The sequence below is a fragment of the Vanellus vanellus genome, assembly GCF_965231255.1.
Source record: "Vanellus vanellus genome assembly, chromosome: 2".
Taxonomy (NCBI): domain Eukaryota; kingdom Metazoa; phylum Chordata; class Aves; order Charadriiformes; family Charadriidae; genus Vanellus; species Vanellus vanellus.
In genome coordinates this window covers 21,490,403-21,514,247 of record NC_138906.1, presented here as the reverse complement: position 1 = coordinate 21,514,247, position 23,845 = coordinate 21,490,403, and the positions used below count along the sequence as shown (strand labels likewise).

General features: G+C 39.4%; 1 protein-coding gene across 1 annotated transcript in view; it reads right to left on the bottom strand.

The window, feature by feature from the left end:
• Positions 1-23,845, bottom strand: part of LOC309669372 (LIM zinc-binding domain-containing Nebulette) — a 271,330-nt gene that overhangs the window by 181,387 nt on the left and 66,098 nt on the right. Inside the window, exon 3 of the mRNA XM_082480017.1 lies at positions 6,842-6,926. Coding sequence (XP_082336143.1) covers positions 6,842-6,926 — 85 coding nt within the window. The remainder of the gene's footprint in view (positions 1-6,841; positions 6,927-23,845) is intronic.

Genomic DNA, 23,845 nt, shown 5'->3' with positions numbered 1-23,845 from the left:
ATTATACAGACCAATATTAGATAAAAAAAGAATTTTTAAAAACTGTAGGATACACAGCCAGTACCAGGAATCAGATTTAAGACTTAAGTCTTAACAACTTAAAGCTAAAGCAAACCATTCTTCTTTTCTATGTCAGAAAGTAGTCCATAATCACATCTTATATCCCATATCCCAGCAGAAGTTTTGTATTTTCACCTGTGAAATCAAAGAATTTCAGGATGCTAGAAATGCGCCAGTAACACAAAAATAAGCCAATGTATTCCACAGAGAAACTCCCCTTCTGCCTCCCAATCTGTTTATCAACTATTACAGTACTACACATTGTTTGATGTCTTTGCTTCATGTTCTGGTGTCTCCTGACTACAGGGTTACAACTCGTTTATCTCCATGTGCGGGTCCAGCCTCTGTGACAGTGAAGAGTAGCAGACACGAAAGGAGAGGAAGCACTACTGTCACATCCTGACACAGACTGTCTAGTAACTGGGGGGGGGGGGGGGGGGGGGGGAGAACAAAACACAAAACCCAGAAACAGAGAAACAGTGTAGATATATGGTAGCACAGTAACAGGAGCCAGTCCAGTGCGGACAGGACGTGGACAGAACCCCTCCCATACAAGATAACAATCAGAAGAGGTGACAACCATTTTCCCAGAAGACTGAAATTCATTCTGCCTCCTGCACTTCTCTCAAGCTTTGTATTATTCACATCAAGAACAATTTTTATGCCTTTGACTCATGCAGATAAAACAAGTCATTTAAATAGTCTTCAGAGGGGAAGAAGGAACAAACCACAAGTTGAAAAAAATCACATTTAGTAGGTGAGCATGATCTACAAAATGCTACTGTGCAGGGGCTCACAGGGGAGCAAGGGAGAAGTTCCTGCGGGTAGTCTGGGTTTATTTTAATGCACAATCTCAATCAGCTACTCCAGGACTTCTCACTCACAAGTAATAGCAAGAAGATGACTGAGAAGCGTGCACTCTCTTCGTTCTCTCACCCCTCTCTTCATACACATATGGTGGATTGGGTTCAGATCTTTGGACAACTGGAGAGAGGAGCAGATAAATAATCAGCTCCTGATGGCTATCTGGAAAAGTCCCATCTTTAAATTCTGTTCTAGGGTCCTCTGGCACAACTTACAAAATCACCCGTAAAGCTATAACCAGGCCCCTCTGCTTGCTATCCCATATTTCTTCCTCCTTTCCTCAGCTGAAGGAGGATATTTTTATCTTTGCCTCTAGCTCCAAGGACTGTTTTCTCCATGACTTCTCCAATGAGCTCACTCAGGGTACCCCAGGAAATCCATTAAATGTCTGCTTTAGTAATCCATCCAGCATTTTGTTCCCCTATAGCATTCACTGTGTCAGTTCACTCCAAAGACTTCATAAAAGCAGAGCATATAAACTGAAAAAGCTTTTTAACAAATCAAGAAAGACTGCTAATAAAAGAATCTGCCTGGAAGTTTGCTAACACTCTTGGAACAGAAAAGCAAAGAGAAGAAGGCAAGAAAGAAGAGACAAAAATGCTCAAGAGGAACCTGAGGAAGGACAGAACAGAGAGGAATCACAGAATCTGAGAACAACTGAAGTTGGAGGGGAACTCTGGAGATCATCTAGTGTATCAACCTACTCAAAGCACAGTCAACTACAGCAGATTGCTCAGGACTGTGCCCGGTCCTCTTCTGAAAATCTCCAAAGATGGACACTCCACAATCTCTCCAGGCAACCTCTGCCAGCACACTCACATTGAACAAGTTTTTCCCTACACATAAACAGTATTTTCTAGATTTCAGTTTACACCCACCTTCCCTTGCGCTTCCACAGGGAACCGTTAGGCAGAGTCTATCTCTTCTTCAACCTGAACAGAGAGAAGTATGGACATCCTAGAGGCAAACATCTGAACAGAAGGATTTTTTTATTCCCTTTTCTCAGGTTCACTGTCTTCCAAATGCCCAATATTACCATGATTATCCTAGTGAGACTTGGCAGATAAAGATACAAATACAAGCAATTCCTGAGAAAGTAAGGACTCTTAAAATATTAAACTATTAGGATAATAGTCTGATTCAGTTGGGTATGTCTCCTAAGGAAAGATGGTACTTCTTGAAAATCAACATTTTATGAACTCTATTTAACAAGGAAAACTGCAAGCATGTTTCATCCTACAGAAAAACACCCCATACGCTTTCAGTGTCCAAGCTGCTGTAAGGGAAGTACAAGAAAAGTATTTTCTTCCATATGAAAAGGAGCACTGGGAGTTTCCAAGGACAGCAGCCTCAGGCTGTGATACCAGAGATTAGGACAATGAGGCAGTAGGACGATACCCGTGATTTTGTATCAAGTTCCCCAAGACTTGAGCACTGGGAGTTTCCAAGGACAGCAGCCTAGGGTGTGACACCAGAGATTAGGACAATGAGGCAGTAGGACGATACCCGTGATTTTGTATCAAGTTCCCCAAGACTTTCCGGAAAGCAGATTTCTTTAGAAAGTGTTGGAGTACAAGAACCCGCCTTAAACATCAGTCCTCCCTTTGATCCGACACTTCAACATCCTTCCTGCCAAGAACTGCTACAGAACACCTCTATTTCTTTCTGCAAGTTCAACTGGAGTTGCTGCTTTTGATCTACACAGCGCTGCCACAGAAAAGAACTAAACCCCATGGAGCAATTTACACTGTTATAAAGTTGGAGAGATCAGTGGCTGAAGTAAATGAAGGAAATTCCCAAGTAAACATAGCTGAGATGAGCATATCAGTAACTTCTGTAGTTGAGTTAATCTAGGAGAGGCAAGGGCACATGGAAAGTATTGTATGTTATGTTATATTTTATGTTATGGAGTGAGAGAATGCACTAACCCTCAACAAAGTAAAGAGGGGGATTTTCATCAGAAAGGCATAAAGAAAAATCTTATTTGAGACACTGGATCCCTGTCGATATGCTTTATTTAGAGGATGAGAGACCTCAAAACTCGTTTTTTCTTCAGTTAGGAGGTACACTGAACTGGGGATTTTTCCAGAATGGGAAATCAAACTTACAGCCTCTCCTGAAACGCATTTGTGTCTCCTTCAAACTACAGAGTTGAATCAAAGCCCATGGAAGCAAAAGGCTAAAGGAGGGAAAAGCTCTGAAATTATATTGTATAGAAGGAGAACATTCTCTGGAAAGCTTTTAAATGTTGCCCTTTGACTCCTTAACAACATAATTTTTCAAGTGTTCTAAAGAGCAATCCATTTTCTATTGACTCCTCCAGAAAACAGTATTTTGGGTTTGTTTGTTTTGCTCTTGTCACGCTATGTCAACATGACAGCCTGGCACCTGATGCTGACCTTAATGGAGTCTTGATAGAGGACCCAGCACTTCAAGTTAAAAAGCTGTCAATTGCTGCTTAGATGAAAATCAAAACAACAAATTTACAAAAACACGTGTCTTTTACTTTATACAATATTTAATGGTGTTTCCTTTACCAATTCCTTCTGCTTTGCTGAGTAAGATAAACAATAGTTCTAAAGCTACGGATTTTGAAAAGCTGCTTGGAGTCCTGCAGTTAAACACAGGGTTGTGCCTCTTCAGAACTAAAAGCATTAAAGATGTTTACTTAGAAACTAGAAAGCAGCTATTACTGTAGAAAAGCATTTCTCCTTACTCAGAAGTTAACATAATTTTTTACATTACCTAACACGAAATTTGTTCAATACCAAATTGTCACCGCATTGGCAGGAGTCTCAAGCAGCTCTTATGAATACTGGAAGGCAGCAATAATGTGATTCTATCCAGCCAAGTTTGGTTTCATGTGAAAGGCTTTTCTTGAACCATGTACACACTTTTTTCTACTACACAGCACTGAAATAGGATGAGACCTGAACAATGGCAAATTATATATCATGTGTTTGTTTCAGCTGGGAGTCTGGCAACTTCCTCTGAAAAGAAAGGATGATGGACTAGACAGCCAACAGGGCTGATTCAGGACAGCGATTTCTCTGTTCTTATACTCTTCAAAATATTACAGAAATTATTCAGAATTTACAGTTTTATTTTATAACAAGATTTAAACTGGATTATGAAAAGTCCCTGGAATCTTTCTTTCAGCATTAAAACAATTTACAGGCTAGGCTACTTTACGCAGCCTTGATGTGAATCAACATCAAGGAAGTAAATGATGATCAGAAATATTATGGCCTTTCTTCCAAGGAGGTAAATTTGTGCCCTTCTAATTTAGAACTGTAATTGCATCAACTGCAAATCTTTTACTCCTAATAACATTGAAAAAAGGGCACATTGCACAAATTAAGGGTTTCTCTCCATTTCCAAGTTTTGAGTAGATCCTTGTTTTACACCAGGGCATTGTGAACAGTTGCAGCAAGCTTATACATAAGCAAACTCCAAGTTTCTCATTGATATTGTTTATCCAGTCCTAGAATACTAAGTCCTCTGTTTACAAATAGAGAACAATACCAGAACAAGTTTCCTTATACTTCCAAAGTGCCGTGTCAGCATGTTTCAAATAGGTTACGGAAAGCAATTTCTCTTACAGGCTCGAGAAATAGAGCACAGTCCTTGGGTTAGTCAACATTTAGCCAAGACAGACAATTGATACAAGCAAGTTTGGAACACACAAGCTAAACTGGAGATGTACCAAGCCCTTTATGTATTGGGATAACACACAGTCATAAACCAGAAATTATTTCAGTTCTTACTACGTTAGTCTGAACTCAGACTGACGCCTACCAGTTGACCTCTACACCTCCCTGACAGTTCTCAACAGCCCCCAGTCCCTCAGAAGTATTATCACAATAACCATGGAGAAAGTAGACTGCTTTCAGACAAGGTAAGTTTCCTAAATGAGATTCTAATCTGTCTGGCCTTCATACAGCAGAGTTGCCCTCTCTAAACTCCCAGGCAGGATTCTTCCCATCCATACTTTTCTTAACCAACTTCAAACAAGCTCTCTAGTTAAAGCCTACCTGCCTACAAAAATCACTCCCATTAAAATCTGTCTTTTGCCAGTATTTTAAATAATACGGCTTTGAGGCTTCCCTGGGGGGATTTTAGACTAAAGCTCATGATTCACATGAGAGTAAAGGTACAGAATTGTGAGCACAAGGTTTGAAATCTTTGCCTCAGCCTTTTTCACCACGGGCTCCTGAGGCAGGTGACATAACCATGAGGAAGTCAGTTGGCTTCTCTTCCACTCTGCCCACCACCAGAGAGCTGTCACCAAATTAGAGTCATGTACCTGAATCCTTATAAAGTCCCAGCAGGCAAACTCACCCATGGTGTAATTGATATCCCAGGGATAAGCAGACAGAGGGAACCATGGGCACCTGATTGCTTTAATTTTTGGCCCGAGATTTGCATATATCCATGTGCATGTGGCTGTGTGTGCAGATACAAAGACAATTCAGTGAAAAACCAACAGAAAGAGGAGTAAAATTTTATTATTCTCCTGAATCCCAGCATTTTCCATCAAGCCACTAAAAAAAGAGTGGGCTCAAAGTTTATATTCTTTTAAACAGACCTGTAAATAGAAGTTTACAAGTGCCTCTTAACTCTGTGACAGAACGGTAACTAACGTACACAGAGCCACTGAACTACAAGAAAATGAAGCAACTCCACTCTAAAATCCACTCAAGTCAAGATGAGATGTACATTCCACAAACTTCTCTTTCCAGATGGCAGAATTTCAACATGAAAGAATTTGTCTAACTTTTATAATCAATAACCGTAATGGGAAAAGGTAAAGAATTTTGAAAAATTTGTGTCACACTAAATATCTGTGCTTGCATTTCTCTTCAGCACTCCTTTGATTTTACCCATTAACCTACAGAGAAGTCCCCAAACAAGAAAGCTCTTGTTGCCTACTGTCTGCTTTCTGCTACAGCGTTTTACTACATTAATTGACAATGATAATTATCAATTTATAATGAGAGATTACAACTAAATTTAGACTAAAACCACAATAGTAAAAAACAAAAACAAAAACAAAACAAAAAAAAAACCCACAAAACCAACCACAACTTTCACAAAATAAAATGCAATAAATTAATATCAATTGTCTCACACAGCCAGGCCAATTTCCAGTGTTGCATAAAATCAAACAATAGGAAAGTTATATTGGGGGGAAGGGGGAAGAGGGAGGTTGTCCAGATATTAAGAAATTAATATCAATAAGAACTGTACATTTTGGACTATGAAGTAACAATAAAAAAACAAACATCATGTTTGAGTCACATCTTCACTGCCATTCCCCCCGCCTTTCTTTTTACATTTCAATTTCAATGTATTTCTTATTAACCTACATAAGTTTTGATTGATAACAGACTGCTCCATATATGAGTTCACAGAGGACATAATGGATCTATAAACTGATCGTTCAGTCAGTTCAGCATTTACAAGTATTAAAGGCTTCTAAATGTTTGCTAATGACAAATTAATTGTTTGCTGATCACACAGCTATTTTATGACTAAGTTTGATGCAAGCTAACAATGACAGTTTGTCTAACACAAATGAACCCTCTGGGTTGAGCTATAACATTTCAGACATTAAAAACTACTTAGGTACTTCGTATACTGTTGAAAATGAAGGATTTCAGTAATGTCAACGGACTTAATGTATGTAACTAGTACAGTAACCAGCACGTAACATAGTATGGTAACTAGTATAAGTGAGAGCACTAAGAACACTGAGTTTTGCAGTGTTACACCAACCTACAAAGATTTTTTACAATTAAATTAGAATGCTACTACGTATCAGTATGAAGAAATACTACCACTACTACTTAGAATACCTATAGAGAAGTGGACTGACATTCTAAAATTAATGAGGCAAAAGAATTATTTGATTTACCTGACTTTGCAATTCACTTTGTTGCTTCAGGCGAAGATTTTCTGGTGTATCAGCCACTGTAGTGAAGGACTGCTTTGGGTAATGTCTAGAAGAAGAAGCACAAGCCGAATGGTAAATATTTACAGATGCGAGAAAGTCAAATGCATCCCAGCCCTCTTTCCTACGGTGTACAGAACTCTTTCCTAGTTTACTGGGTTTGTGTTAAAAGTATTTCCTCTAAAAATATTATGTCAGTCATGCCTTGCAGAAACAACATGAACAGGTTCCTGTAAATCCCACCCATTTATCCCACCCACCGACTGCAGAAACTGACTGGCCAAAATTTGTTTTCAATAGAGTGAATAAAACTATGTTTAACTGCATTGTCTTGGTATAATCATGTCCTGAACGAAGACTAAACTAAAAGGCTTTAAAACTGAAGTGTTTTACAGAAACTGAAGTTACATTAATGAGTACAGCTGGAGTACCGTGGTGTCTTAAATCCATTAGTGCAAAAACCAGAAGGATCAAGGCAGATACATTCCGGGTACAGACAGGTCAAATACTTTAATGGTCAGTGTCAATACAGTGCTGTAGTATCCAGTACCAAAGGTTGTAGTGTCTCAGAACTGCAATCTATCAGGCGTCTCTCTCTTCATTTGAAATTTTACACCTTTACAATATATTCCTACTATTTGCTTTGGCATTTTATACACAATTTTAATAGTCAAATCCTACCGATTTACAGAACCGTGATTTATTAATTTTCATGGATTTATCCTGCAACTTTACAGCCAAAAAAAAAGTTCTAGTATAGGAAAGACCGCAAAAAGAGGGAAATAAAACTAAACAGCCTATCCCAAAATAGGTATATTATTATGAGCCAGCAACACTATGAGGATACTGATTCTTACTAATTACTTTCCAGCATCTTCAGTCTCAAACCTAAACATTCACCTTACAACCATGCGAGGCGCTACTGCCTTCAGTTACCACTCACAGCTTCCCATGTCTGCCAGCTACCCCATTTGTGCCTCTAATGTTTCAGAGGTACAAGAGGACAGGCATAGCATATTAGACACAATAACATTTGCAGCATCATTTCTACAGATGGACTAAGCAGTAAGGAAGCGCCTGAAGACTGAGGATATGCAGCATTAAACATTTCCACATTTAAACTTCAGATTATGTCTAATGTGTTCTTTCAGCAACTAGTTCAGTCGCTATAGCTCCATCATAAAATTTCTGTGTCTTGTAAAAGTTATACATATTTTCATTTAAAATTGTATTTCATTCTAAACCACAACAATTTTCCATTTACAAGTTGTATTTCCACGAACTGCATGGTTTCAGTAAAAAATACTTTATTTTTATCTGAAAGAAAAAAAATACACCCATGAAAAATTCAGAAGGATTTCAGGGTTTTAGCCAAAAGCTGAATATTTCCCGTTCAGAAATACAAAAGCATTACTTGATGAGAAATACTGCCTGGATTTCATACAGTCCAGTCTCTGCTACAGGCCTGATCCCCCCCCATCAGACAACATCCTGCATTGCCAGACTTCTGCACTGTAGACTGATGCATCAAGCGGCTGTGGAACATCCCCTCATTTACGGTGTCACCACGCAGGGAAAACGGAGAAGAAATATGGGACAACCTGGGGATTTCAGGTTCCCAAGTGCTAATAACTGTACAGAAAGAGCAAAGGTGCAACACTTGGGTGGAAGGAAGTTTTTCCTGACAGAAATGTAAGATCCATCCTAGGTTGGATACCGGCACGTGGACGAATAATGTCAATTTAAGTTTAAAAGCTTATGGTGAAACACATTCCCACCCGTTATGTTAGCCACTGGTCTTGGATAGCTCATGTCACTGCAAACTAGAAAACAAAATTTCTAGGCATGGCACCCTCCAGCCTATTCTTTTGTAGTTACAGCCAAGTCATCCCAAGTCCCACCTAAGCTGTAGCCTTGGCCAGAGAGCACTCCACTGGGAGTGCTGCATACCCTGCTGCCTGTCTTCCTCCCTTTTCACCACCACCCCCCTTAGAGCCAGCCAACGCCAGCCAGACAAATGGCCTAGCCACAGCTCCAGCAACACACAGGGAGGGAGAACTAGGTTTTGCTTAGAGGACATCAACTGGAACCCACTCTTGCATGAAGCAGATGGTATCAGCACAGTGTAATACCTTGGGACAAGGAAGATACTTCCAGAAGGGCTTTTCTTTTCTTTTCTTTTCTTTTCTTTTCTTTTCTTTTCTTTTCTTTTCTTTTCTTTTCTTTTCTTTTCTTTTCTTTTCTTTTCTTTTCTTTTCTTTTCTTTTCTTTTCTTTTCTTTTCTTTTCTTTTCTTTTCTTTTCTTTTTTTTTTCTTTCTTTTCCCTCTTCTATCTCAGCCTTCCTTCTTCTGTATAGAGGAGAAGAAGAAATGCCAGACTGGCCACAAGGAGGGTCATAAGCCCTGTTTGGAAAGCAGCAACAGACAGATGGGGAAGGCAACAAGCCACCTCACAGCCAGGGCCTGCTGATATCCAAAGAAGATTGTAGCAATGAACAGTGCATAATGCACACCTTAAAAAAATAGCAGCCGTTCAGATATCCATGTACTCATGTAGATGACAGAATGCCTGCCCCCCCAAAAAGTCAGCTGCCACACAGGCAACTAAAAAACGATGTCATGCACATGTTGAATGCCAAGAGCATTCCCACAAACTTTCATGGCACTGCTTTCCATTGTGGTTACATACCATGACCCTGCTACTATAATCGCAGCAATCCCCTGTACTCAATCCCTTTTAACATGCGGAGTGGGAGTCAGCTCAGATGGGGTTTTTCAGCCCAGCCCCCTTGAGAAACGTGTGGACAACACAGAGGCAGGTGTCACAGTCACAGCCCTTGGGGACCTGTTAGCAACAGCAGCAGAGAACATGCAAACCCGGGCTTCCAAATTTGAAGCACAGGAACATATGTCTTGTCCCTACCACACACCAGTTTTTACTTCTGATCATTTGCCAAAGAAATGGTTTCTTCCACAATTAGTATTCAGAAGTTCACAAGTATTTCAACAGTCAGAGCAAACCACTTAAGAACCGATGTATCATCACTTATTTTAGAAGCAGTAGCTCCGTACTTCAAGTAAAAAAGGTATGCTTAGCCTTGAACAAGCAGTGCTTTATTGTGCTTGAAATTACTATGTAAACGGATTATATCAATGAAGAGTATGTGCACGCGACCATGGAAGTAAACAATACACGTGACAGAAGAAAAAAAAAACTGCTGAAATTTAAATTGGCCTTTAAGTTGATCATATTAACCATTTATCACAATGTATTACAGTGATTAAAAAAAAAAAGAATCATTTAGGAAAATTAAATTAGCAGAGCATTCTACTATGAGTTGTCATTGTAACTGTAGCTGATTTATGAAACCACCTACACAGTATATCAAACCAGAAAGACCAGGGTTTTGATATATCCCTTCTAATTTATGAAAATTCTTGCCTCAAAACCATTAAAAAGACTAGTGTTAAATTTAAATCCTATCTTCAGCTTTCACATTTGTTTTATGCTTACTGATAGTACGTCTTCAGGATCATTAAAAATATCAGTATTTAAGGTACTAAATTATCTGAAAAAGATCCAAGATGTATTGTATCATCCGATACTTTTGACTGAAATAGAAGGCTTGTAAACACAAGTGTTAAAATGATCAAATGTGCTTTTTTAACTGTCAGTTTAAGAGTCTACGACATTTTGTTACAATGTTCTGAATAAGGACGAGTAACTGGATGGCAACAGCCTTTAATTCAAAAGGCTGACAGTGCTATCCTGGTAATCCGTTGTTCAGTTTCCCTTTTGTCCAAGATGATGTCTGAGAAAAAGCCGGGAATTGGTTAAAGAGGTTGATGTCATGTCAGCTATTTAATAGCAATGTCCAAAGGATTTTTTTTGTTTGTTTTAAGTCTTTGTTAGTAGTCTAAGTCTACTTAGCAATATGTCTTACCGCGCTAATGCTATTAGGATTAATCCTGTATAAAGACCTATACAAGAAGTTCCAGAACAAATCAGGATACACAGTATGGTGTCTCTGCTGTGGGCTACTGTATTGCCTGCTTCAGCTGCACAGCTTGATTAATAAATCAAACCACAACTCAATCTCTGGCTCCTTATGAGGAAACTTCACTTTTGATATTTGGAAACAATATCAGTAAAACATCCAAGAATTCAGGAAAGTACCTGAAAGTTTCTTGGCTTTTCCAATGACTAAGCATAGAAATTTTCCCAAATACCTGTTTAGCTGTAAGGTTTTCATCACCTTTTCCATGCTTTCAAACCAACAAATGGAATAAATAACATGTTCTGAGAGATAATGGGATGAAGATTCAGCTTTCCCTCTTTTGAAAAAGGTCAGATTCGAAGCCTGAGATAAATTCAAGCATGTACTGAAATTAATTTGCTCATGCCTCATTCTGACTTATCCAACATTTACGATATGACTAGGAGATTTTTGTGTGCGTGTATATTTTCTAACTGTAACATTAACTGTTCACAGTTACAGAATTATAACCCTTGTCATAATTACTAGACTTCTGTTAGGTTATCAATCCCCTAGAATATCTATTCAGTAAATTGCCTGCAACATACAATCTATGATATCTTTTAATCAGAGAACAGCCACAAACTACACAAATCAAAATTATTCTCCTAAGCAGAGTTTCAGCTCCATTACATCTTTTCATAATACCAATTACCATCACGGGCTGTCACGTTAGGCTATATCTGTCTTCTCCTAATTTTTGTTTGTAGTAACTGTTCTAATTAAAGCAAAGTCTAAAAGATAAGGTTAGGACAGAAAAAAAGGAAAAAATACACTTATTTTCAGTTGCAGTAGTACGGGGTGGAACAAAAAAAAGCCCTGAAAAATAACAAAATAAAATTAAACCAATCTTACAAGAATTACAAAAAACTATAAAAGCTAGTTATCCTTTTATAATTAGCATTTCAGTATAGTGTACGCAAAAGTTTCAAATTGAAATTAAATAGTGGACAATGATGTAGCAGTTTGGATGCAACCCAAGCTCACAACAACTGATGGACAGGTTAGGGAAGCTCCATCTTGGGCCTGCAAGGCCCCAATCTGTTGTGATCTGAGCCCACATCCACAAACAGCACAAAAACACAGAGGAGAAACACAGGAGATCTCCAATTAACTCTCATATAAAAGACATGAGATGAAATAATACCTTATCCCCTTTTCCCTGGGTAAATTAAGTTGTGCTCAGCCAGGGAGTGTTTAAACTGGCAGCTTACCACCAGGTTTGAAGAGGCATGGGACTGCTTTCCACTCCTTACCTTGAAACCGTGCCATTCACAGAAAAGACATGCAAAATGCACAACAGCAGAGAAAGAAGCAGCAGGAGGGAAATCTTGCCCACAGCTGACTTCTGGCTTTGAAATTCTTGCTCGGTTGCGCTTTCAGCTCTGAAGCTCCAGGAGGGATTTCTCTGGGTTTTCTGGTTTGTTTTGAACTTTCTGTGTGAGATCACTTATTCGCATGTAATTATAAAGGCTTCTGGAGGAGGAATAATGTAACTACTGGATAATACAGCTCCAGTACGGCAGAACTCAGGCAATGAAGTGTACAAGGAAGATTTCACAATCCTCCACAAATTACTCTGAAGGTGGCATTCTCTTTGGCTACTGGTATCTACCCCACTGTATGAAGAATAGATACTCTGGATGCAATTAGTTTGCTATGGAAAATATGTTCTATCTTTTTCTTCTACTGTTCAAGGGACTTACTTTTTCAGATATTTAATTTGTGCATCTGTACTTTTTATTTGAAGTTAAAGTTGCTCCAGTATGCTAGCTAAATACAAGTTCCTGCTTATGAGAAAATTCCGCTAGAGAGATGAGCTTGTATTGGTTTGGAGGAGATTTAGCAAACAGTAAGATCCATGAAAAAAAAAAAAATGTTACAAGCAAGGATATTGCACCTGCTTGTTGGGGTAAGCTATAACATCCGTGCTCCTGGAGCGAGTGAAAGGCCACATATCACACTATCATACAACCAGACACATGTTGCACATCATTATGCTACCAGAATTGCACTTGATACCTGTCTACAGAGACCCGTATCTGGGGCTCCCTACAAAAGCTAAGGTTAGGGACCATATTAAATATTCCAACTGTATCTGGCCCCAAGACACAGGTTAATGCATTAGTGTCCTCTGCTAGAGGCTGAAAAAATGAGCCATTTACTGAAAAACAGCAAGGCAGAAAATGACGTTAACATTTCAGAGAAAACAGTGTAAAAATTGAGTAGCAAATGCTAATGTCAAATTTCAGGGCTCTCACCATTTGAAATTGCATACAGAAATTCTACTGTATCAAAATAGTGGTTAGCTCTGCAAATGTATGTCCTAAGATGAAGAACACCTGAAGTCACAGAGAAGTGGACTACATAGCGATCTTTTAATCACTGGCAGAAGGGGTGGCTGTGGAAAACAGGTCTAGATAGAAGATCTGGAACCTACAGTAGCTTATTTTAGAATTTTAAAGCAAATTTATTTTGAAAAAGAAGTACAATCTTGTAAATTTCCAACATTTTCATAGCCTATATCCAAAAGCAGTAACGTTCCTCAAGCGGCCAGTATTTGGTAAGTTTTAAGAAAAATGCATAGAGGAAACGACATCAAATTACTTTGTACTTACAATACCAAGATGCAAGAAACCAAATACATTTTCAGATATCAGTCAGCAGATAAATAGTTCGTCTGAATTTGCAGTGCTCCCATACCGAGATTTCGATTTCAATCAGTTTCCCTGAGAACTGCTCTGAGCAGGGTCAGTGAGGACAGAAGGACAAGTGCTGCCAGGCCCCCACCAGCACTGCATCACGTAGGCAGCTGGGCACATGCTCTAACCACCAAGGATTGCTGTCTTCCAGCTTCCTACCCAAAATGGTTTCTCAATGAAAAAATCCTCCAGCTCTTAGCTGATACTCGTATTTTTCCCATTTTGTACATTTTTATTTTAAATCTCTTGTGCAATTTCGGATTTATTATACATAGAAAAATACATTGTTAAGGAGACAGGTGAGTCTTGCTTCTTGAGAAATTCAGGTCAAAACCTTTTCATTTTAAAGATTTGAAAAAATACAGTAGGAGGGACACAGTTCATATTTAAGAAACTTACCATATAATAAAAAGAATTGTTATAATACAGATCCCAGCCAAGTTGCATGTGGATTTAGCAAAAAAGATCAAAAAGAGTAAAATCCAAGCACCATGGATGTCAAAAGTAGAACAGCCAGAATTTTCAGTGGAGCCAGGCACTCACCATTTCAATAATTTACCTATTTCTCAGCTATGGGATGCCAATGCTTGGGGAAAGAAAATGAATCAGTAGCACACTGAGAACTACAGGATAGCCCAGAGCTGTGCAGGAAGCCATCGGCAGCACATTAATTGGTATTGACAACAGATCAAAAAGTGAGAGCCACTGCTGGAGGAGGATCCACAAAAGATGCATAACAAGTTCAAGGAGACTTGGAAGGTGGAAGCAACTGTGGCAAAACAAAACAATAAACAAAAATATGACTGCAAGAGCAAAATCTGTCAAAGAGCACAGGAAATCAGTCAAGAAGGGAGAAGACACACACGTATCTTACCATTCGCCACTGCTAGATCACCCAGAGAGTTCACCCAGAGCTCACCTGGGTTTATACATTACTTAGACACAGAAAACTCCACAAGTGTTTCAGGAAACTTTGCTTTTATATAATTTAAAGTGATCACCAGTGGCACAATAAAAGGCTGGTGCCTCAATATTTCCAAATTCTTTTCTTCCAGGTGGTGTGATTATTATTATTTCTTTCAAAATATCCAGGAGACAAAAGTCCATGAATATGAGCAGCAAAATTACACAGACTGAAGCCAAGTTTCTCACTAACTTCACTTGCTGATTTACAGCAGCAGATCTAGCAGAGTAGAAAAAAAACATACCATATGACCCATAGTTGTTATGGCCTATTTTTTTTATCCCTTCAAAATCTTGCGGTCTTCTTTAAATTTCAGCAAGATTACAGAGAGATACTCCATAAAAGCAGCACGTTTTGCACAGGTCTAAATGTTTGGTCTGCCTACTTCAGCAGTCCTGACATGCTACATATATAGATCTTTATCAAACCTCTACAGTGAAGGTTTGTTCAAGTTCTATGTTTGACTGGGGTATAATTCATGCATACAGCAGTGGCAAATTTTAATACAACTTTACTTATTCTACCAGCAATGGATCAGTATCTCAAGCAGCATGACACTGAATTATGCAAGTAGTTTCTAAATTCTGCTCTTACTTATGATAAATGTGTTCTCCCCCTCTCCCCCAAATTCTGGAATCTTTTCAAGTAATAAGAACTTTTATGCAAAAAAAAAAAAAAAATTACTCATGTAAATGCTTTCTCTGCTTACCACAAGTCAGTATTTCTGTACATGACTAACTCCAGGGATTCCCATCTTATACATCAAGACTACCAAATCTGGATGGGTTTACAGTCAAAAGTTTTGTAGTTTTCTTTCTTCCAAATACTGTCATTTCATCATCTGATTTCTAATCACATGTATGTATACTTAAATCATTTATGTAAGTCTTCCCCAGGTAATAAAATCTACTTGTAGTCAATGAAATGTGTCAAAGACTATATAGGTACCTCATTTAATCATTTCATTACCAAAAGGAACACCATGTTACGATAAAATGCATCTTTACAAGTCAAGTAGCTTAACAAACATTATTTCCCTGATGTTCCAATGGCACATCTAACCTATTCCTATACTTCATACACCATAAGGCACTTTTAATAGAAAATCATCATCACATCAGAGCAGCATTATACCTCAGCCTGCCACACAACGAACAGCTCCTTCTGTGCTCATATAGCAAGTCAAGCTTTCTCATGACTGATGAAGACACAAAAGGTCCCCCCCAAGCAGCAGTATAAGATATGCTAAAGTGACCTCTCTTAAATGTTAATCAAGGAGGATTTCAAAAGATTTCTTCACATTAAATATCATGGCATAACAAAGAAACGGCGTAAGATAAAAACTACATTCATAACATGAATATTGGAAAAATACTGTTTCAGTAGTGAGACAGCATATTTACAAAGGAAAATTGTAGGGACAGTAAACACCACAACCCATCTGGCGTAGGATTTTGTACAGCCCTATGTGACTGCAAATCCTGACAAGCAGATTGTAAATCAAGCTCAGTCACAGGCTCTACACCTAACTCTCGTCTTCTCTGAGCCTGAACACATATCCAGTCGGGTAACATTGTCTAAACTCCTTCTATTAGCAGAAATTAAAGCTACTTTGTGAAGCTCAAGAAACACTCCAATTTCAGCTGTTCACTTAGTCATGCTGAGGAAATCTTGCCCATACCATCTTATAAACACATACTTAAGACCAGATCAGGCAGCTTCAAAAGCTCCTAGGCAATCAGAAGCACTCAGTATGGGGATTTAAATGCAACATCTAAACAAACATCTAAATGTAAGGCTTTCTGATGCCAAGTCCATCCACAAGAAGTAAAACTTGAATCTATCCTAATAATGCCTTTTTCTCTGCCAGCTTTTCTAATGCAAGAAATACAATAGAACTTTCATTCTGAAATTTTTAATGTCAAAAATCTATTACAATAATATCAGAGATCCAGAAAGAGTGATTATCTACAGCTTACTGCTTGTATTAAGTCTTTGTCTTCCAAGAAAGTATCGACTGAAAGAATATTTGTTACTAAAAGATGAAATTCTCATTCATTCACTGAAAAACTGTTAGGCCATACATCAGTAGATCACAGTTGGAATGAAATGGGAGTGCAGCTGTTGCGCTCTCCTAAACCTTAAAGAAGAAAACTAGTTTATAAGCCCAAAACCTAGAAACTGAATATGGACTAGATTTTTTCTTCTAGCTCCCACCTTTCATGTGTTCTACTTCTTAACTCTTCTGTGTAAGCTTACCAGCTTTTAATCTTTTTTTGCTTTTCTTTATTTCTTTTGCAAAGCTATAAAGCCAAGCTATATTAGACAAGTCATTGGTGCTTCTGAATTCCAAAGTTATGATTCAAAGACATGGCAAATAGGACCAAGGGGAAACTAATAAGACACCTGGAAGACAGAAGAGAAATAAGTGCTAGAAAGACATCACAGTTTTTTTTGACCTCACAAAAACTACTATCTAGATGGCTATCAAGAGGGCCGGAAATCTAGGACCCCTAAAAGCCAAGAGGCATCTGCCAAGTCATCAGACAGTCTACTGAGCTTGGGTTACAACTGATTGACCTCCTTGGGAGCTGCGGTTGTCATCCTGCAGAGCTTAGCCATCTACATTATGCACTGCTCCCTTTAGAGGGACTGTTTCTGCAACTAACTATAGTAGCAGACCTCAGATATTGTAACTTAAGTAATTTGGACACTATTAAAAAATTGGGGGAGGAGACCAGAAGGGAGATGGAAACAACTTGTCTCCAATATCTTAATATTGCTACCTCTGTAACCGCAATTGCAGTGTGTTAAGCATTTGTTCTTTAAAACTGTGCCAACATCAGCAACTCCAAGCTAGCAGCAAAAAGAGTAAACTAAACAGAGTTATGTTTACATGTGCGCTAGAGGAAAAAAAAAAGGAAAAGCTGTTTTTTTGCCAAACAGAAAAGGACAAAATTAGTAGGGCAGAGACACCATTCTGCCTTTAATTTCTAATAGGGTTGACAAATAATAGTGTATACAAACTCACAGATGATAAAAAATATTCAGTATTTCCTTTTTTCAGCCTTAAAAAATAAAGAACTTGACCTGTTATTATTACCATTTTCAGATTTTATTTATTTCGAAATTATTTCCTCTTTGGAAGGGTTTCCAGTTTTTTTTTTTATCACAGTACAAGTTTCAAATCAGTTAATACTGCAAAGAAATACCTTGAGAAAGCATGGATTGGTATTTTTACATTAAATACAATATTTCTAATAATTACTAATTACTAGTTGCTTGTTCACATATTTTAAGTAGCTGTTATCTGTGCAGCTTTATGAACTAAACGATGGCTAAAATATAAATATGGGGAGGCCTGGCAGATTGATTATATCACACTCCCACAAACTTGCCAAGGCAAGCACCACGTGCTCACAATGGTGGAAGCAACCACTGGGTGGCTGCAGACATACCCTGTGCCCCATGCCACCGCCCGGAACACTATCCTGGGCCTTGAAAAGCAAGTCTTATGGTGACATGGCAGCCCAGAAAGAATTGAGTCAGACAACGGGACTCACTTCCGAAACAGCCTCATAGACACCTGGGCCAAAGAGCATGGCATTGAGTGGGTATATCACATCCCCTATCACGCACCAGCGTCGGGTAAGATAGAACGATACAATGGACTGCTAAAGACTACCCTGAGAGCCATGGGGGGTGGGACCTTCAAACATTGGGATGCACATTTAGCAAAAGCCACCTGGTTAGTTAACACCAGGGGATCTGCCAATCGAGCTGGCCCTGCCCAATCAAAATTTCCACGTACAGTAGAAGGGGATAAAGCCCCTGTAGTGCATATGAAGAATATGTTAGGGAAGACAGTTTGGGTTAGCCCTGCCTCAGGCAAAGGCAAACCCATCCGTGGGATTGCTTTTGCACAAGGACCCGGGTGCAGTTGGTGGGTGATGCGAGAGGATGGGGAGGTCCGATGTGTACCTCATGGGGATTTGATTTTGGGTGAGAATAGCCAATGAATAAAATTTTATGATGTTAAATAACCCTGCTGCTGGTGTATGTTATCATTATTACTGCTGTCAACGGTCTGCAGTAAGAATTACCCAAATCAGTGACAGATGGACTTTGATGAGACTGAGTAAAGTGCAGTGACGATGTAATAAGAATTGACCTCAGCAGCTAGCGCCCAGCAACTTCCTTGAGATCGACATCTTCAACCTGTGGACCGTGGGCATGGACTGCATCAGGTACACCAGCTACGAGTTTCAAATACAGTACGCACCAGTCCAGCACCACACACCATCTTATGTGCCCTGAGAGATTGTTCTCACGTATGGAGCCTACCATCATGGACTAAGTGAGCTCAATGGACATTTTTGAGGGATGGCCCATAGACTATGGGAACTGTAAGATCTGGGCATGACATAGATGGTATGGAATAAGGGGTGGGTAATGCCCTGTTTCCGGCAGGGATGGGGTTAATTTCCCCAAGGAGCCGGCAGGGGAGGCAGGTACTCCATACCACGTGATGTGCTATAACTGGGGGGAGGATAGTCCACTCGGGGGCGGCTGCGGGGGTTCAGGTCCGGTTGGTGCGCTGCGGTACTGTTATCGTGTCCTTATACTCCTTTATCGGTGTTATTGTTTTTTTTCTCTTCCCGTTTGCTTTTCTGTTAAACTGCACCATCTCAACCCACGAGTTTTGCCTTTTTCTGCCTATTTCTGCCACGGCTGTGGGAGTCGAGCGAGCGGCCCTGTGGTTCTTTGTTGCTGGCTGAGGACAAACCACGACATTCTCCTTTAATGTATGCACTTGGATAAAATTAGTATTAATAGAACAAGAAAAAATGTTATACAACGCAAGTATTTTATAAAAGATAGTTTCTGCTAGTATAGCATATAAGATTTCATATTACAGCACGTTTACCCACACAAAATTATTGGATGATACATCCAGCTTTCGCTTGCAAGTGAAGAATACTCTCAGTAAAGCCTGCTTTGGCCTATTCTGCTGAAAGGGTAAGGGAATGCAAAAGCAAACATTGTAATTTTTAATGCAAATCCTTGGCAAAAGTCAACGTATTATTAAATTAATTTAATACAGTTTCATGTAACATTTCATAGGCCCCTCATGATGACCGACAGTTGTGGCGCTGGATGTCATATTTCACAGAAGATCTGGTCTATAAGATCATCTGCAAAGAACTCCAGAGTTTCTATATATATTATGCTCTCTGCTCCTCATGGACTGTTAATTATTTTGAGTAGAATCAGGTGCAGTTGCCATTGCTAATTAAATGCTCCATCAGTATTGCTACAACAGCTGTACTCTCCCCTCTTTGCTTTCTCTCTTTTCTCCCTGCCTGAAACTATACCACCATATATCTTTCCATTAAAGTATAGTGGTTGGCATCACAGCTCTTCGTATTTCCAATAAAGACTCAGGCAAATGAACAAGCTTTAGGTAACTGATAGGGCATGGACTTTCTCATCACTTTCTTGGACACAGACCCTAAGTTCTACCCAAATACTGTTTCAGAGACCAAAGCAACTGCACTGGATGTCATTCGAGGTGACTCCCACAAGTTTCCACAGAGACAGTTACTCAAACAAGCAGAACATGATGACATCTGAGCTTTCCATTCCTTTAGCCTAAAGACCTCACTGTTGATCTGCCTCTCTCGACAACTTCAGATCAAAAGGCAAAGAAATCTTTTCCATCTCCCTTCTTGGAAAGAGCAGCTGCTGAAGGGCTGCCGATATCCTAACCAACAAATCTTTTAAGATGTAAAATAGTCACACACAAAACCATGTTACTTGAATAGCATATAAGAGGAATGCAAACTATTCCTAAGCTAATTTACAAAGACGGGCTTTCCAAAACATAAACCAAGTATTTTACCTACAACAAAACGCACAAGAAAAAAGTAATTTCCATGAGCTGTGTAAAAATTCAGCCTATAAGAGTAGAAGCAATGTCATGCTGTTAGAGCAAATGCAAAAAGGTGAATTACAGGATAGATGGAGAAGAAAGAAAGTCTCTGAACTAATCGTGAAAAGACATGATAGGTGTAAGATGTAAGGGAAAGCCTGTGCTTCAAATCACACAGCTTAGCCATTAAATAGCATTTACACCACAGGAACACAGAAGGCCTGGAAGGGTATTCATAATCATAAAAAAAAGAAAATGCAACGTCTCTTAACTCTCCTCCTTATTCCTAAATGCTGCAGGCTACAAATCTGTCAGATGTCATTGTCTGAGCCCCTTCTACACCTCTTACTACTCTCCTGCAAACCCGTCCGCTCGATCCTTTGGGCCAGAACCCTCAGAGGGCAACTGAATCCATTCGGAATAAAACTGAATGTGTGTCTTTGAGCAAGAGATAGAGAGACAGATTATAGGAAATACAAAGCAAACTATTTGTAGCTGCTGTATTGAAGTTCACAATGACTTGCAGGAAACACGTTCACAGCTGAAGCTTGCACATAAACACCTATAAACTAGTCTCACGTTGAAAAACTATTATTTGTACTACAACTGTTATTTGTGTGCATGCTCAGTACCACCTCTTTCCCCTGCTGGCATAAAAGAAAGTTAAACCATTAAATGGTCATCTTAAGAAGTTAATAAATCAAGGTTGCAGGACCACAGAGATTCCTGAACTGACAGGGTTCAGTTCAGCTGGTAAACTATTTTTGACAAAAAAGTATTTTGTTCTGCATTGTCACTACAGTGCAAATGACTTTCTCTCTAAATTTTATTCCAATTACATACAGATTATTACTAACAAGACTATTTTTAAAAAGAAAAAAAAATACTTGTTTTATAAAAATGAAGGGAAAAGCAATCCAGAAAATTATTTTATTATTTATATGTAACCTTAACTCAATTTCCATAGAATCACAGAATCACAGAATTATCAGAGTTGGAAGGGACCTCTAGAGATCATCTAGTCCAACTCCCCTGCTAAAGCAGCATTGCCCAGAGCACATTACTCAGGACTGCATCCAGGCGGGTCTTGAAAATCTCCAGGGAAGGGGACTCCACAACCTCCCTGGGCAGCCTGTGCCAGTGCTCTGTCACCCTCACCGTAAAGAACTGTTTCCGTGTATTTGAACGGAACTTCCTGTGTTCTAACTTGTGCCCATTGCCCCTCGTCCTGTCACTGGGAACCATTGAAAAGAGCCTGGCTCCATCCTCCTTCAAGCCACCCTTTAGATACTTGTACGCCATAATAAGGTCTCCCCTCAGCCTTCTCTTCTCCAGGCTAAAGAGTCCCAGCTCTCTCAGCCTTTCCTCATAAGGCAGATGCTCCAATCCCTCAATCATCTTAGCTGCCCTTTGCTGGACTCGCTCCAGCAGTTCCCTGTCCCTCTTGAACTGGGGAGCCCCAAACTGGACACAGAATTCCAGTTGTGGCCTCACCAGTGCAGAGTAGAGGGGGAGAATGACCTCCCTCGACCTACTGGCCACACTCTTCCCTATGCAGCCCAGGATTCCATTGGCCTTTTTGGCGACAAGGGCACATTGCTGGGCCATGGATAATTTACTGTCTACCACAACCCCCAGATCCTTCTCCTCCAAGCTACTTCCCAGCAGGTCCACCCCTAACCTATACTGGTGCCTAGCATTCTTCCTCCCCAGGTGCAGGACCTTGCACTTGCTTTTGTTGAACCTCATTAGGTTCTTCTCTGCCCAGCTCTCCAGTCTGTCCAGGTCACGCTGGATGGCAGCACGGCCCTCTGGGGTGTCAGCCACCCCACCCAGTTTGGTATCATCAGCAAACTTGCTGAGGATACACTCTGTCCCCTCATCCAGGTCATTAATGAATATATTAAACAAAATTGGACCGAGTATTGACCCCTGGGGAATCACTAGATTTATTTTTTCTACAGACTTACTGATAATCTTTGCACACATCGAGCCATCCAACCCTGTCTGTTCATAGAAACAAGAAGTGTGTTTCCACCAATTTCATGCAACTTAGTGGGGAAGAAGCCTGAAGACTCTGAAGCAGCTCAGTGACTAAAATCACCTGAGTGCCAGCCAACTTGCATCAAATCACTGATAAAGCACACGGCTTCCTCTGTGGAACTGCTGTAATTTACACTAAAAGATATTTCAGATTCCAAAAACTGTATATTTCAGGAACTAAAATAATATTTTAAAGCTTAAAGAGCCATGTGCCTTCTGCCAAAACTGAACTGTACTGCAAATGCCTCTTAGATATATAATCACGCTTCCTTACTTGCATTGAGATTATTCCTGGGGGCTTCACATGGATGTTTACACTGAAAGAAGCCTCCTACCACACAGGAGCACAGAGTTCTTTTCACAAATAACTTTTAACACAAGAATAAATGCACAAAAAAAAAACAGTTTCAACATTCAAACTAAAGCATTTCCAAGTGCTTAAAGCATCTCTTAAGCATCTGCTTAAAACTGCAAAAACTTAGAACACATTTAAAACTTAAAACCATTGCTGAAGTCTGCAGAAGAGCTCAGTTGTGCCATGCTCCTTCATCTATCTGTCCTCCTGCACCAGTACATGTGAGCCTTTGGCTGATGGAGGTCTGTTGGCATTTTCAGCAAAACCCACAGACGAAGATTTCCAATGTGTTTAGCACCATCTCTTCTACTCAAATCAAGGTGAGGAAGATCTCACTTGAGAAAGGTCAAGGCATCTGTGGTGCCAAGAAAAGTAAAAGGAAAACCTCTGCACACCATAGCTAAAATGTCTGGATGACAGTTGCCCACACTCCATACTTGATGAACATCCATAGTTTCACTGAAATCCAAATGGTGAAAGGCTATGGCAGAGACCAAAACAAGTACCTGGAAAAAAAACAATTTTCACGAGACATAGTTTTTGTGGAATAAAAAGGTGTCTTTGAAAAAAACCTCAAGGATATGATGAATTATCTGGCTTAAAAACATACAGGTTGTGCATTGCTTACCAGTGAAAGACTAAATGTTCTGTTTTGATGGCAAGTTGGATATATTATGAAGAATGGGTACAGGGAATACTGTCAGCAGAGCTGTTTAAAGAACAAAATTCCTGCTCTATAAGAAATAAAATGGAACAATAGAGCGTACTTATTGTTGCTATTCAGATTTTTAAATATATATATTTACATTTCCCATGCAAATACTTTTATGTTTTTACCCTTTTTTTTTCTAAGTCTTTTAATACATCTTTTAATGTCTTCTCATGTCATAAGGTTCTTCCATTTTTTATAAATGAAGTTGACACTTGAAGCTCTA